Below are 13,459 nucleotides of genomic sequence, written 5' to 3' on the forward strand. Positions count from 1 at the left end.
TGGACCTGCTTGAGATGCATCTGTGGATGCATGACAAGGCATGGGTGGCCTTGCTTGCTGCGGTCTGGCATTGGCGGCTCATGTTCATCTTGGAGTCAATAATGACTCCAAGATCCCTTTCTGCCTCTGTGCTTTCAAGAAGGGAGCTCCCCAGCCTGTATGTATGCTGTGGATTCCTTCTCCCAAGGTGCAGCACCCTGAATTTGTCTACGTTGAACCCCATCCTGTTCTCATCTGCCCACTTTTGTAGTCTGTCTAAATCTATTTGCAGCCTCTCTCCCCCTTCAAGTGTGCCCACCTCGCCCCACATCTTAGTGACATCAGCAAACTTAGACAGCGTGCTTTCCACCCCCTCGTCCAAGTCGCTGATGAAGATGTTAAACAGTGCGGGCCCAAGGACCTGGATAAGTGGTGGAATCTCCATCCTTGGAGGTTTTTAAGGCCCAGCTCAACAAAGTCCTAGCTGGAATGAGCTAGTTGGGGTGGTCCTGCTTTGAGCAGGGGAGGGTTGGACTTGATGACCTCCTAAGGTCCCTTCCAACTCTAATTTTCTATGAAAAATTGTGCATCGCCCTTAAAAGGATCCCACAATACCCCACAATGCTGCAGCTGAGAATCACTGCCCTAAGTAACTTGCATTACCCAAAACAAATTCACTCTTATTGTTAACTCTGTTCAAGTCAAAAGTTCCTGCACCACTTTTGGGAATGCTATAAAACCAGGGTGTGACACTACAAAATAATCTGGTCCTTGATTTACAAGCTGCTGCTGACAAGTTAGGTCCCTGATTATTTTCTCTTGTGCTGTAGTTGTGAAAAGGCTGGTTCACGTGCAGTGAGAGGTGACTCAAATCATTTCTAGGGCAGTGGTGTTTTCTTTTCCATTCCATTCTAGATCAGACCTGGGCAGGCTTTGAGTCAGCACAGAGCCATTTAAGTCAATGGAGTGACATTAGTTCCCATCAGCTGACTATTTGCCATGCAGGCAGGTCTCCATTGCTACAGCGCTGTACTCCCAATGATGAGATGGGGAAGCTGTTTCAAACAAGTGGGTCTGTAGAGTCAATAAACAAATGCATGACTAAGAGGAAAAGCAGCTGTAACCACACGGCACTTGATCAAATCTAGAGGATCAGAATGAAAAGACTTTCCCTGCAGGTACCAAAAGAAGCTTCCTGATGTGCCACAAAACCAGACGAAACTACCCAACAGCTGCAGTCTCACCGCTGGCCTGGCTCTGCAGCTGTTTAATTAGGTGGAAGCCCAGAGCAGCTCTCAGTAGATGGAGACCTGCAGATTGTTGCCAGGAAACAGTCCAGTTGCTAAGTTATAAGCTCTCAGTGGATACCTAGATGGATCAACACACACATACGCACCTCTAGAGCAAAGCGGCAGATACATTCAGCCCAGTCTCTGTCTTGTTCCAACAAGTGTTAACTCCAACAGGTGTTAACAGCTGTTACGTGACTTAAACTGGTGTCAGAGAAAGGGAGTGAAATGGGCCCACTGACACCGACTCCTTTGCCTAGGACCTCAAACAGTCCTTTATAATGTGCGAAGTGGGAAGGAGGTGTTGCTGTCAGATCTGGAGCCTAACGCTCACTTTGCACAGGTGTACAGGACAGAGAAACTTGCTAGACAGCAGAGTATCTTTTCACTTGCCTCTAGAAAGTTTCAAACCACAGACCTAATGCGAGATTTGACATCCACCTCGTCACCAACCCAAAATGTAGGCGAGTCAGCATGCTGTCCGCTCTACTGAGCAGAATACATCCAGCTCCTAATAATCAAAAGGTGATAATTCTCTAAAAGATAAGTTTTGCTCTATCTAAGCAGCCATATACTCTTCTGCTTTACCTTTCTTCTGCGAGTTACCCCCCCACCTCCCATGCAATATGGCTGGAGTCGGACATCATCCCGAAGCAATCTTTTTTAGGAACAGGTGCAGAGGGATTGGGGGGGAGGACAACTGGAGGGAGATGGAAGAGGGAAGAAGGGCAGGCAGGAAGCAGTTGCATCCCTTCCTTTTTCTTCATTTCTTCACTCAAACCATCTTCTTCCGTTTGACTTCTAGTCAGGAAACAGAAGTACAAGCCCTGTATTTATAAATAAAACTTTAACACTTACACTTACCGTTTAGAGGCCTCAGTTGAGAGGCAAAGGGTGGGGAAAGAGGCACAGAGGGGTGACATGACTTGCCCCAGGTCACCCAGCAGTTCAGTGGCAGAGCTGGGCACCAAACCCAAGTCTCCAGACACTAATCCCAGAACCTTTCCCCAGATCTTTTTAATACTACAAATGTATCACCTGCCATGTGGATCCAGTGCAAAAGAAAAGCCCATGTTAGGAGACAAAGCCTCTTACTTCAAAACACTCTGCCAAGCTGCAGGACTGAACTAAGCGAACCAGCTTCTGTTCAAGTGGAACAAGGAATTACTTTGTTCCAGGTCAACCCCATGTCAGGAGGCCAGCTAATAAATGCAACCTGTAATTCTCTTTATTTAAAGCAGTTGCACAGTCCAGTTGTTCCCTTGAACATACTCGGCACTAAATTACAGTACAAATGTTTGATGTGGCTCATGACTAGGGAAGAGAAGACTGAGAACAGCAGAGGGAGAAACACGTTTCTTGTGATTGTGAGGGACCCTTGCTCCTTGCGAACAGAAAGCCAAGATTTCATCATTGTAACTTCCAAGGTTAAACACAAACCACAACCTCTCAAAGCTATGCTTCAGACCCAGAAGCTGCAGAAAGTTCCACGCAATCATTTTAAATAAACTGTCACTGCTGAGAAATAGTATGACTGATGCCAGGAACCTTTTACCTGTTTTTTTCTCCGTTAATTCACAGACAGGGAAGACAAATATCAAGGGTAGCATTTTAAGAAAAATTGCAATCATTGTCAATTTAAAAATAAAACAATGCCAGCCTGATTTTTTGCAACACACTTGCATTCTCTGTCACACCCAATATTTTTTCAATTTGTTCTTACCTTCTGCATTTAGCAGCAACTGCAAATCACCAATTTCTCTATATGTTGTCATTATTCATAATACAGCAGCTAGATTGTACCCCCACTGTGCCAAACACTGAATAAAAGCCTAGCCAGATCGTCTCTGCCCCCCAGAAGCAAACAAAATGTACAGGCAGGCACAGGGTAGGATGACAGGCAGCAAGGGATGCAGTAACTTGTTAGCAGCTACAGAGCAGATCAATGGCAGAACCAGCAATAAAAATACAGATCTCCTTATTCCCAGCCCACCAGCCTATCCACAAGGCCACGCATGTTCTGCTGACAGCCCGTGCCCTTCCTGAACCAGAGATATGCCTGATAACACAAAGGAGATGGAGGGGAAGCGCTATGCCCATTCTACACTGTATTTCTTTTTCACTGGCAAGGAAACCAAGGCACAGAGAGCAACAACAACTACAACTAGCTCTGTGCTGTTGCAGCAAATTTCTCTTCGCTCTGAAACACCAAGCTCAGTTATGCAGCTGGCCAGAAGTATATTCCCTGAAGACAACTGCACAGCAAAAGAAAGATTAAGCCGATTTCTCCTGAGGAATTCCATGTACCAGCCAACTACATGCACTCCTCTTTCTTCCTGAAAGCATTTGATCTGGCCTGGGCTTGTGCAGGACAACTGTTACAGCATCTAGGGCTCCAGAGCCTGCTACAATCAATAAGGACCTGACCTAGAGGAAAGGTTCCCAATGCAACAATATTTTCAGTACTTCTGTGCAACACAGCTGAACAGATCTGTCTTGCTCTTCCACCCAGGGACATACTGGTTGCCAAATTTGGGGATCAGGTTGGTACAGACTGCGTGGGTGTGTCGGTTAGTGCAGGGACAGACTGCCTGCCTCCACAGCATAGGGCATGGTCCTTTTTCTAGGATCTTCTGAACACATATCAACTATTACCCTGCTGTTGCAGTGGTGAGGCATTTGCAATGACCTTGTCTCCCTGACTTTACCTGGGGCATGTTATAGAGCAAGGGTGACAAAAATACAGCCTGTGAAACCACACCATTCAGACCCCAGCGCTGGCCTGGTCTCGAGCTGATGCACACATGGTGAGCGCGAGACCAGCTCTTTCCACTGGGCCAAGGACATGAGCCTCATGCGGTGCCTGCTCCAGGACCTGCCCTGCACACAGCAGCCACGTGGGCCAGTTCAGGATGGTCTACAACATGCTGAATCCAATGTCCACTCTGGGACACGAGCTACACAGTACCCACTCCAGCCAGTCTAGGGCAGGCAACGTGCAGTGCAGTCCTATACCCCACATGCCAGATCCAGCACCTGCTCTGGCCAGTCCAGGACTGTGCTGCATATGGTGCCCACTCCAGCCAGTCTGCAACCTCTGTTACAGGCAGCACTTGCAAGGAGTTGAGAAGGGGGAAGTCCATGGGCCCAATCTAGCCTGTAGACTGACCCCATGCCACACATCTGACCCATGGGTAGTGTTTTGGGGAGTGGGGAGTGATTGTTTGTCTGGTGATTTGGGGGGTCCTTTGGTTCATGACTGCCTGTGAACATGGGGCAGAACACAGGGGCCTCTCCTGCTGTGTTCCCATCTACGTGGCAACCCTTGAATTACAAATTTTTTAAACTTAAGACATAAACCTCCCCAAAGCTGCACGGGTTTCTACTGTGAATAGAGATTTGTGACAATAAACACCACTCCACCTGTACATCATGGTTAGCCATTCAGATGATCACCTGCCAAAGCTGTGCTTTATTCATGAGCCAAGACACAGGATCAGCTGATTCAGAAAATGCCCTGGTACCACCTCCCACCTAACTGGCGATGCGGGAGTCTTATCTGCTGCAAAGGGAGAAAGTGCTTTTACCTGAAAGGATGTAGGGACGCAAATAATATTCAGGTTTTCTTGTTGAACTCTTTCAGCTGTAGGAAGAAGCAGACACATCAGGCTTCTCAACAAACTTTCACAATCAAGGAAAAAGTTTCATTTTAAGAAACACTAACTCAAGACCAGCCTGACAATTACTTGCAAAGGAATAAGCCAGGCACCATTTGCTTCCAAGTGCCAGCCACCCTGTACTGGGTACCCCATAGCTTTTATTGACAATATCTAAACACTGTCTCAGCTAATGACCCATCTCATCCCAGAGCAGTAAAATAGCAAGAGCTATGTCCTGTCAGCAAAGAACAACTCATCACTGGAGGAATGAAACCCCATGTCAGACCAATCCTACTGCCCTCCTTGTCAATAGAGGAGCTTTTGGCAAGTAATAGCAGCTGATTAGTTTGTCACTTCAGGGCACCCTAGTCATATATAATAAAAACATCTAAATCCATGGCAAGGAATAGTTAATGGAACAAAATCCTGCATTGCCTTTATGAGATAGGAAATGTTCCACTCCTCTGGTTAACTTCAAAAAATTAGCCGTCTATTATTAAGATAATTAATTGCTTGATAATATTTTGCCCATAATTCAAGTGTAGGCAAATCCAGTGGTCCAACTGAGTGAAGGCAGTTCACTGCTACCTTATGGAACCAGGGAGGGAATTGGCATTTCAAGATCACCAGCCAGATTTTCTGGTGGCAAAAGTCACGAGGCCTGGAGGCTTTCATCCTACTGTTACAGTCATTCAGCAAAGCACTGTGCTGTGGGCCCCAATGCTCAGGCAGAAGGTGGGAAGGTACATGCAAACAGGAAAATCAATAACCCTTTATTTGTGGATCAGTGACCTAGATTATATCTGAATTGGAGTAATCCGTCTTCAGCAAGAAAAGCAGGAAGCAGAGCTTCCAGTTCTGAAAACATTTTGCAGGTAAAACATTCAAATACATAAACCATATGCCCTGGAGCCAACTAAGTGCAAACAAAGCCCAGGGTGTGTGCAACCAACAGCACTGCAAGTCATCAGGGCACATGCGAGATCTCAAAGCAGGACTGGACTGATGTAATATCCTAAATGCCCCACGTTGAATAGAGGGAGCCCTCTACAAACAACTCTCTTTAGCCAACAGCCCTAGTTCCCAACTGCGAATCGTTCTGCTTTGTATCAGAAGACAGTTAAGCAGAACTGATTGTCCAGGGTCTCCATAAAAGCAGCACTTGGCTGAAAACTTTGTTTGCATGTCCTTCCTTCAAGAACACTTGGATCTGGACTGAGCTCAGTAGTGGCAGATGATAGGACAAGAAGCAATGGTCTCAAGTTGCAGCACAAGAAGTTTAGGTTGGATATTAGGAAAAACTCTCTCACTAGGAGGGTGGCGAAGCACGGGAACGGCCTGCCTAGACAGAGTTGGTGGAGGTTTTCAAGACCCAGCTAGATAAAGCCTCGGCTGGGATGATCTAGCTGGGGTGATCTAGCTGGGGCTGGTCTTGCTTTGAGCAGGGGGCTGGACTAGATGTGACCTCCTGAGATCCCTTCCAGCCCTCACTTTCTATCATTCTATGATATAGCACTGGGCCAACACATGGCACTTTCTGGGAAAAACCTTGTCCTAACTGACACCTGATACAATCTGTGTAACTGCAGAATATATAAATTACCAGATGGCTTGTTTCAAATACTTAAAGTACTGATAAGAGTTACCTCATTAGGCCACTCCATATCATTAGTAAGAAGCTGAGGAGCATCAACATTGCCCAAATGGGTAAAGCTGAAGCAAAAAAGCTAAGGGAGTAATTCAAAGCCACACACAGTGGCAGAGCTAGATGTAAACTTTGGGAGGTTTGAACTCCAAACTTGGGCACAGGTTAATTGATCACACCGCCTGGCTGCATGGGCAGGACAGGTGATACACTCATGCTTAACCATAATTAATAAAGCACCAGGTCAAGTAACATGTCAGCTTAATACCTTGTGATTGATCTTACTAGAGACCAAAATAAAAGGCCAGTTTTCCACCTTCAGCTTCAAGACACCAGCTGGCCTCAAACACAAGAAAGCAGTTTGTTGAGAAGGCAGCAAGTAATTAACCTTGTCCAAATCTGGGTTTCACTACCAAGGGCTGCCAGACAAAAGGATATTACTAATGCTACAGCAACTGAAGGTTCGTACCATACCTAGTCGATGCACAGCATGAACAATGGTCGAGCCACTCCCAATTCCAAGGACTTGATTGTTCTGGAGATGAGGAAAAAAACAGAAGAATGTTTTTATAACACCCAGCCTGTCACCAAAAGCAAAGAACATATACACAGGAACCTGATTCAGCAATGCAACTGGACTGCTTATTTCAGGTACAGAAAGAAAAATACTGCTCCTATGGGCATTTGAGGTATGGCCTGCTTTGCCATTCTAAGTATCTTACCATATTGCAAAGGGCTGGTGCTAATTATATCTCGCTAAGGTCTGGTTTTCAAAGGTACTGAGCACATAAAGCTACCATTGGTTTCAAATGGACTTTCAGGCATCCACACTTCTAAGCAATCATCAGGCCCACAGCCTCCAAGAGAAATCAGAAGCATCCTACTTAGGCCACTTCAGAACACAGCTAATGCTTGAACTAGGTATGAAATGGTGAGCTCTGAACATAGGATTTGTCTTGCGCCAGAGGCTTATCACAGCACAGACTACAGTAGGGTTGAGGATGTCTATTCCTACAGCACTTGTGGGAACTCCAAGTTCATGCAGGCTTGCTCTTAAACCAGGGGTGTACAAAATGCAACCCGGGGACCGGATGCGGTCCACCAGGCCATTCTATCTGGCCCACGGGGCCCCTAAAAAATTCAAGGAATTAATATTAATCTGCCTGTCATGCAGCCCTCAATGGCTTGCCGAAACTCAGTAAGCGGCCTTCTGCCCAAAATAATTGCTCACCCCAGTCTTAAACAGTCCACTGTTCAACACTGAGTTTTTCTAAAGCATCTCTTTCTAAAACCAGCAACTCAGTTTACTGGTGAGTACAGTTCACTGCTTCCTTGGAAAACTCAAAGGAGGCATCTTTTCCCTCACCCCCACCGCAGAAACACTGCAGGTCTTCCAGATGCCCATTATTTTGCAGGAGAATCAGTGTCTATGTACAGGAGGAGGTTCAAACAAGCACCCCATGAAGCCACATGGTAAAGCACCACTTCCACAAACAATATTGTTAGTGAACAGCACTGTAGCAGTAACTCTGTTATCCGAAGCAAGAACTGCAAGAGCACTCCCTGGAAGATAACAGCAAATCAAAAGGAAAGCCTGCTGGCTCTGTAGAAAATACAGTGCACCCTGGGCCCTTCTCATGCACTTAAAATGCAGTTCAGTCTTGCATCACAGATTGTCAGAGCCATGTTTAAACTGTTCCAAAGCCCTGCCCTTTCAAGGGTGGGAGCCTGCTCAGGACAATGATCAACACACAGTGTGCTATCCACACTGTGGTTGGGCACACGTGTATGTATGTTAACAAGCTAGAAGGAAGGAAGGAAGGATTTAGTGCATGTTAACTGCTCCACAGTAACTAGTTCATGTGTCTACTCTATTCCTAAGCAAGTCAAAGCTAAGCTGCAGGAATTCAGTAGCTGTTTCACATGCTCTCTCTATCCCATGGTAAGTAAAACTATAAACCAGGACACTATACCCCTAAATTAAACAACTGACACATGGCAAGTCTCTCCCCCATGTCAGTACAATATCATTTGTTGCTTGATCCAGACTTTCAATGCAGAAACGTATTAATTAAATGTGCAGCGAACTGCTATGTCACAACCAGGACCCACAATGCTGTATTCTTTGCAGTGTAGAGACACTTTACTAGGTAGCTAAACTTGATGAGAATTCACTTTGGCTCATGCATACACCTGTGCATTTTGTACATAAGCAAATTCCTTGGTGAAAATACAAGGCTTAAATTCACTTAAGAAGCAAAGCATTACCAAAAAAAAAAAAAATCACAAGACATTAAAGTTTAATCTTGGCCTTACAGGTTCACTCCTGGCATATAATTCTACGTACATGCATTATTTAATGTAATAGCAAGGTTCTTTGCTGTTAAATGGTGCATCAAGCTGCCCTGCTGTGCCCAACGATCCAACCAAAGCTGGCAGGGACTGCGTGAAGCTGCCTTCAGTCTGCTCTTTTCCAGGCAGAACAACACAGACCCTGGTTGGGAAAGCAGAGGGGACAGCAGGGCACACCCCCAAAGAGTTAAAAGTTTAACTTGTCAGTAATGCCAGTAAGGAAGTTTTTGTTAAACTTTCTGAACATGGCATAAGACTGGGACCTGCCAACTTTACCTCGGGGCCCCCCTTCCCCACTGAGACCCACCTCGGGAGAAGCCCAGGTCAGTGGATCATGCCTGTATATTTATTCCCTGTGGTCCCAGGGACGGCACAGCAAAATGAACAGAGCCATGTGTGTTGGCTCCGCTTGCAAAGTGAGACAACAAAGCCACAAGCCTCCAAACAGAGGACAAGGTTTAAAAGTCAGAAAGAAGAACAAATAGACAAAAGGAGACACAGGGAGAGACTTTTTTTTACCTCAGATGTTATCTCCACATTTGGTAACAGATTGCTACAGAGAAAAAGGTCTTGCATCCCCCCCCCACCATACGAGGCTGAAGGGAGCCGCAACAATTCAGGCAAGAAGGCCTGTTTAGATGTGATCTAGATTAGGACCAAGTCTTCCCCATTGAAGAAGTGTCCGACAGTGAGAAAACTAGCATGCGTTACCCAGCTCCACGTAAAATCCCAGTGCAGACAAGGCTGAAGCATTTAATTGAGGGCATGGACAAGCACACCAATAGCAGTCACGCTGGGGTCAGGCCAGACAGGCCTGCAGCTTTCCCAGGGGACAGCTGACGCAGCAGGTAGGTGTTATCGCGCCACACACCTAGAAAGCAGGGGAGCGGGTCCCAATTATCAGGCAGTATCGGGTAAAATTATCCTGGGATGGACATGGACAAAGCTGACAGTGGTGAAACTTCTAGGCATGTTCATATTAGCACAAGTGGGTCCCAAACTCAAGCTGGGACCTCCAGGTACTGGCAGGGTGAAAAAAAAAATAATAAGCAAGCATGAGAAGAGAGGACAAAGGGTGCAGATGAGTTTGGGGAGTCTTCTGGCTGCTCATCTAACATCCCCGGACTAGCAGCTAACACATCTAGAAACACACAATACTGAGCTGAAAGAAGAATTAGAGACGATTTCCCCCGACACCAGCGCCTGCGTAGCTGGTCAGCTGAACCCATTACTTACTGATGCTTGTGAAGCAACAAATGTTACACGAGGCTACAGCCTGTCCGCAGACCCAGCCAGGCTCTGAACTTTCCCCCGACGCGAGGGGAGACAGCGAATATCCCCGACACCGCAGGCACCTTCTGACTGGGTAGGCTTCCCCCCTGCCCAGGCCCAAGCTGAAGCAGTGCACTGTGCCAGAAGGATGCACACTTGGCCAGGGGTCACCTGAGCCGCAGGCCAGCACCGAGCCCTCCGGGCAAACCCCGGGACCTCCAGGGCGAGCACCGAGCCCCCCACGGCCAGTCCCGGGACCTCCAGGAGGAAGCGGGGACCCCCCGGGCGGGCGCGGGACGCAGGTTCGAGTCCCCCGGGGGCGCTCACCTGCACGTGCCCGTCCACGGCCGCGCGGGCCGCCTGCCTCTTGGCCGCCTCGGCCATGCCGGCGGGCAGGGCGGCTCCCCGGGCCGCCAGCGTCCTGCAGAGGCTGGCGATCCACGCCCCGGGCCGCATGCCGGAGCCCGCCCGCCCGGCCGGCTGCGCGCCGAGCCCGGTGGGAGTTGTAGTGCAGCCGGCGGCGGGGACTACAGCTCCCGCCATGCAGCGCGGCTGCTCGGGCACGGCCGTCCTTCCGGCGTTGTCCCCACCGGGTGCGGTCAGGAAACGGAGTCTGCTTTGGGGGTGCAGCCGTGGCCCTTGGGGTGAACCTGATCTCTTTTATTCGACTAACTTAAAACAGTTGGAAAACACATTTTCGGAGCGAGTTTTCCCGGTTTAGAAAACGCTGCAGGTGGTTGGGGGGGGGTGCGCGCCTCGTCGCCAGGAGCCAGCTTCCCGCGGCCCAAAACCGCAGGTGCCACCACGGCCCCGCCACCCCCACGGCCACACTGCCCGCCGCGGCGGAGCCACCAGCACCCTAGGGCTGCAGGACAGAAGTGTGCTCATCTCTCGCACCCCATGCACCAAATGCCCCCATGGGAAAGGGGTGGACTTGGTAGCTGCGTTGGTCTGAGACAAAAAGACATACAAAAAACTAGAATTTTCCAAAACGATACCATTTCATTAGACCAACTGGAAAATGGATCATTTTTGAGGCATTTGATTGATGCAAAACCCCAAGTCGTTCTCAGAAAGTTTTAACTAACTCCTGGGTTTGCTGCCAACACTTCACCAGAATGGCTCACCTCCAAATAAACACTTGAGTTTTGATGACCCAGTTCTCACTCTTTCACTAATGTCTTACAGGGAGCAATACAAAGCAAAGAAGATTTATTTGCAAGCTTCTCTGCATATTTTTTCACCGGACAATAGTTTTTTCAGCAAGTGCAATCATTTTGAGCCAATGCAATACTGTAATTTCATATTTAAGACCTGGCAGTGCAGCTGGTGCTTGCCCGCCAGACATGGGCAAGGGCATGTGGGTGTACCTGGCAGGACAGGGTCCATGTGGGGCATGGCTGGGAGCTGCAGTGCCTTGCCCCAGGGGGTCTCCCTCTCCCAGTGGGGATGAAGCCCTTTCTTGGCAGGGTAGAAGCCCCTGAATGTCAAGGGCATGGCATAGCCCAGGTTGCGTCTGCAGCCATACAGCTGAATGCAAGCAAACCTCAGGGGCATCTGAACCCCAAGCCTTTGGGCTGGGGCCTGCACGTAGGATGCCTGCTGAATGATTTGGAAACATTTGAAGCCCCAGATGGGGTGCAGGATGTTTGCCAGTAGCCAGGCCACATACGGTTCTTGAATGACTCATGGATTTGGAATTGATTTTGCCGATTTAGCTTGGAACATGAAATTTTTTCCTTTAAAAAGAAAAAAAAAGCATGGTATAGGAGGATGGCTAGGGGTGAAGTCATCTCCTAACCTTTGCAGGAAGTGCGGGCAAGCCTGGCTCTGACACCCAACAGGATTCACATGGCTCCGGCTGGCAGACGCCGGGTGCTGCTGCTCACCTGTCACCAGATGCCAAGGACAGGCCATAATGCACAACTGCAGTGCCTCTTACTGACTCCTGCCCAGCTCTGGAAAGGATGGAAATGCCTCTGCTCAATCACCCCTCGTGCCAAATTCCCCCATGGTTTCTGCAGCCAGCTCAAAGCACGTCTCCGTTCTATACCCCACTGCCAGCTTCACGATCTCTCTACCCAACAGGTCCCCCCCCTTGTCTCCATTTGTGCCTTTTGTGCTGTCCCCCCTCACCCTTTTACTACTGGGGAGTGACAGCCTCACCCTCTGTGACTTCTGAAAAGTCTTGTCTGCTTCCAGCAGTTCTCCAAATCTCAGCCCTGTGTAACCATTAACTCATGCAGAAGTAGGGCTGGAGGGGACCTCAGGAGGTCATCTAGTCCAGCCCCCTGCTCAAGGTAAGACCATCCCAGCCAACGACTGCTTTTAAATACTTCCAAGGATGGAGATTCCACGCTCTCTAGGGAGATGCTTAACCACCCTCATAGAAACTTCTTAATGTCCAATCTGAACTTCCGCTGTTGCAAGACAGTTTTCCTTGGTTTTCCTTTTTTCTTTTTTTTTCTTTTTTTTGGAAAAGGAAAAGGAAGATTTATTTGATCCCTGGAACAAGTTCCAGCCCAGCTGGGCCATTCACACTCCTGCTTCTCATGTCTCACAATCGGGCAATGGCTCCTCCAGACAGGAGGAGACCAGACAGGTAAAGGACCTGGACAGAAATGCATGTTCTGCTTAATCAGCAGGGGAATGTGGCTTAGGAGCTAGGGCACAATGCCACCTAGTCTGGACTCATGGGTCCTGTTTCCATTGTTCCTTGTCCCATTTCTTGTGGCTACAGAGAATAGCCTTTCTGCTTCTTTACAACCACCATTCAGGTACTTGGAGACTATCAGGTCCTCTCTCAGTCTTCTCTCCTCCAGACTAAATAAGCCTAGTTCTTTCAGCCTCTTCTCTGCTGATCCTCTCATCCAATTTTCTCCAGAGCTGGCTATGTGCTCAGGTGTTCCCATTCACCTCAAGGGAAATCCCCCATTTTAGCTGCAAGAGAGCCAGTGTCTCACACAGGCATGTTGGACTCTGAACAAGTACCTGATATTGTTTTAGGGCTGGAGTTACTTGCAACCCTTGATGTCTGACTCTGCTCATTGAAATGGGAGTGGTTGAATGCATGCAGTTCTAGTTTTTTAAGCCTGATTTCGCAAGCACCGGTCTAACTATAAGTATGTGCTTCAATCCTTTTCAATTCAGTTGGATGCACATGCTTACGTATTTTGTTGTATTAGGATTTTGATGCCAATTGGAAACTGATGGAGATAATGACCACGGGGTTTTATTCCTGCATCTGGTGCTGTTGGATTTGG

The 13,459-nt window shown here is 48.1% G+C and overlaps 1 protein-coding gene across 1 annotated transcript in view; it reads right to left on the bottom strand.

Moving 5' to 3' along the window:
- RPIA (ribose 5-phosphate isomerase A) overlaps window positions 1–10,689 on the bottom strand; it is a 30,302-nt gene extending 19,613 nt beyond the window's left edge. The window contains exons 1-3 of the mRNA XM_019553337.1: window positions 10,524–10,689; window positions 7,047–7,107; window positions 4,856–4,911 (exon numbers count right to left, since the gene is read on the bottom strand). Coding sequence (XP_019408882.1) covers window positions 4,856–4,911; window positions 7,047–7,107; window positions 10,524–10,652 — 246 coding nt within the window. The 5' untranslated portion in view covers window positions 10,653–10,689. The remainder of the gene's footprint in view (window positions 1–4,855; window positions 4,912–7,046; window positions 7,108–10,523) is intronic.
- Window positions 10,690–13,459: the final 2,770 nt, after the last annotated feature.

This window comes from Crocodylus porosus, unplaced genomic scaffold, assembly GCF_001723895.1.
Source record: "Crocodylus porosus isolate Cpor-Errol unplaced genomic scaffold, CroPor_comp1, whole genome shotgun sequence".
NCBI lineage: Eukaryota > Metazoa > Chordata > Crocodylia > Crocodylidae > Crocodylus > Crocodylus porosus.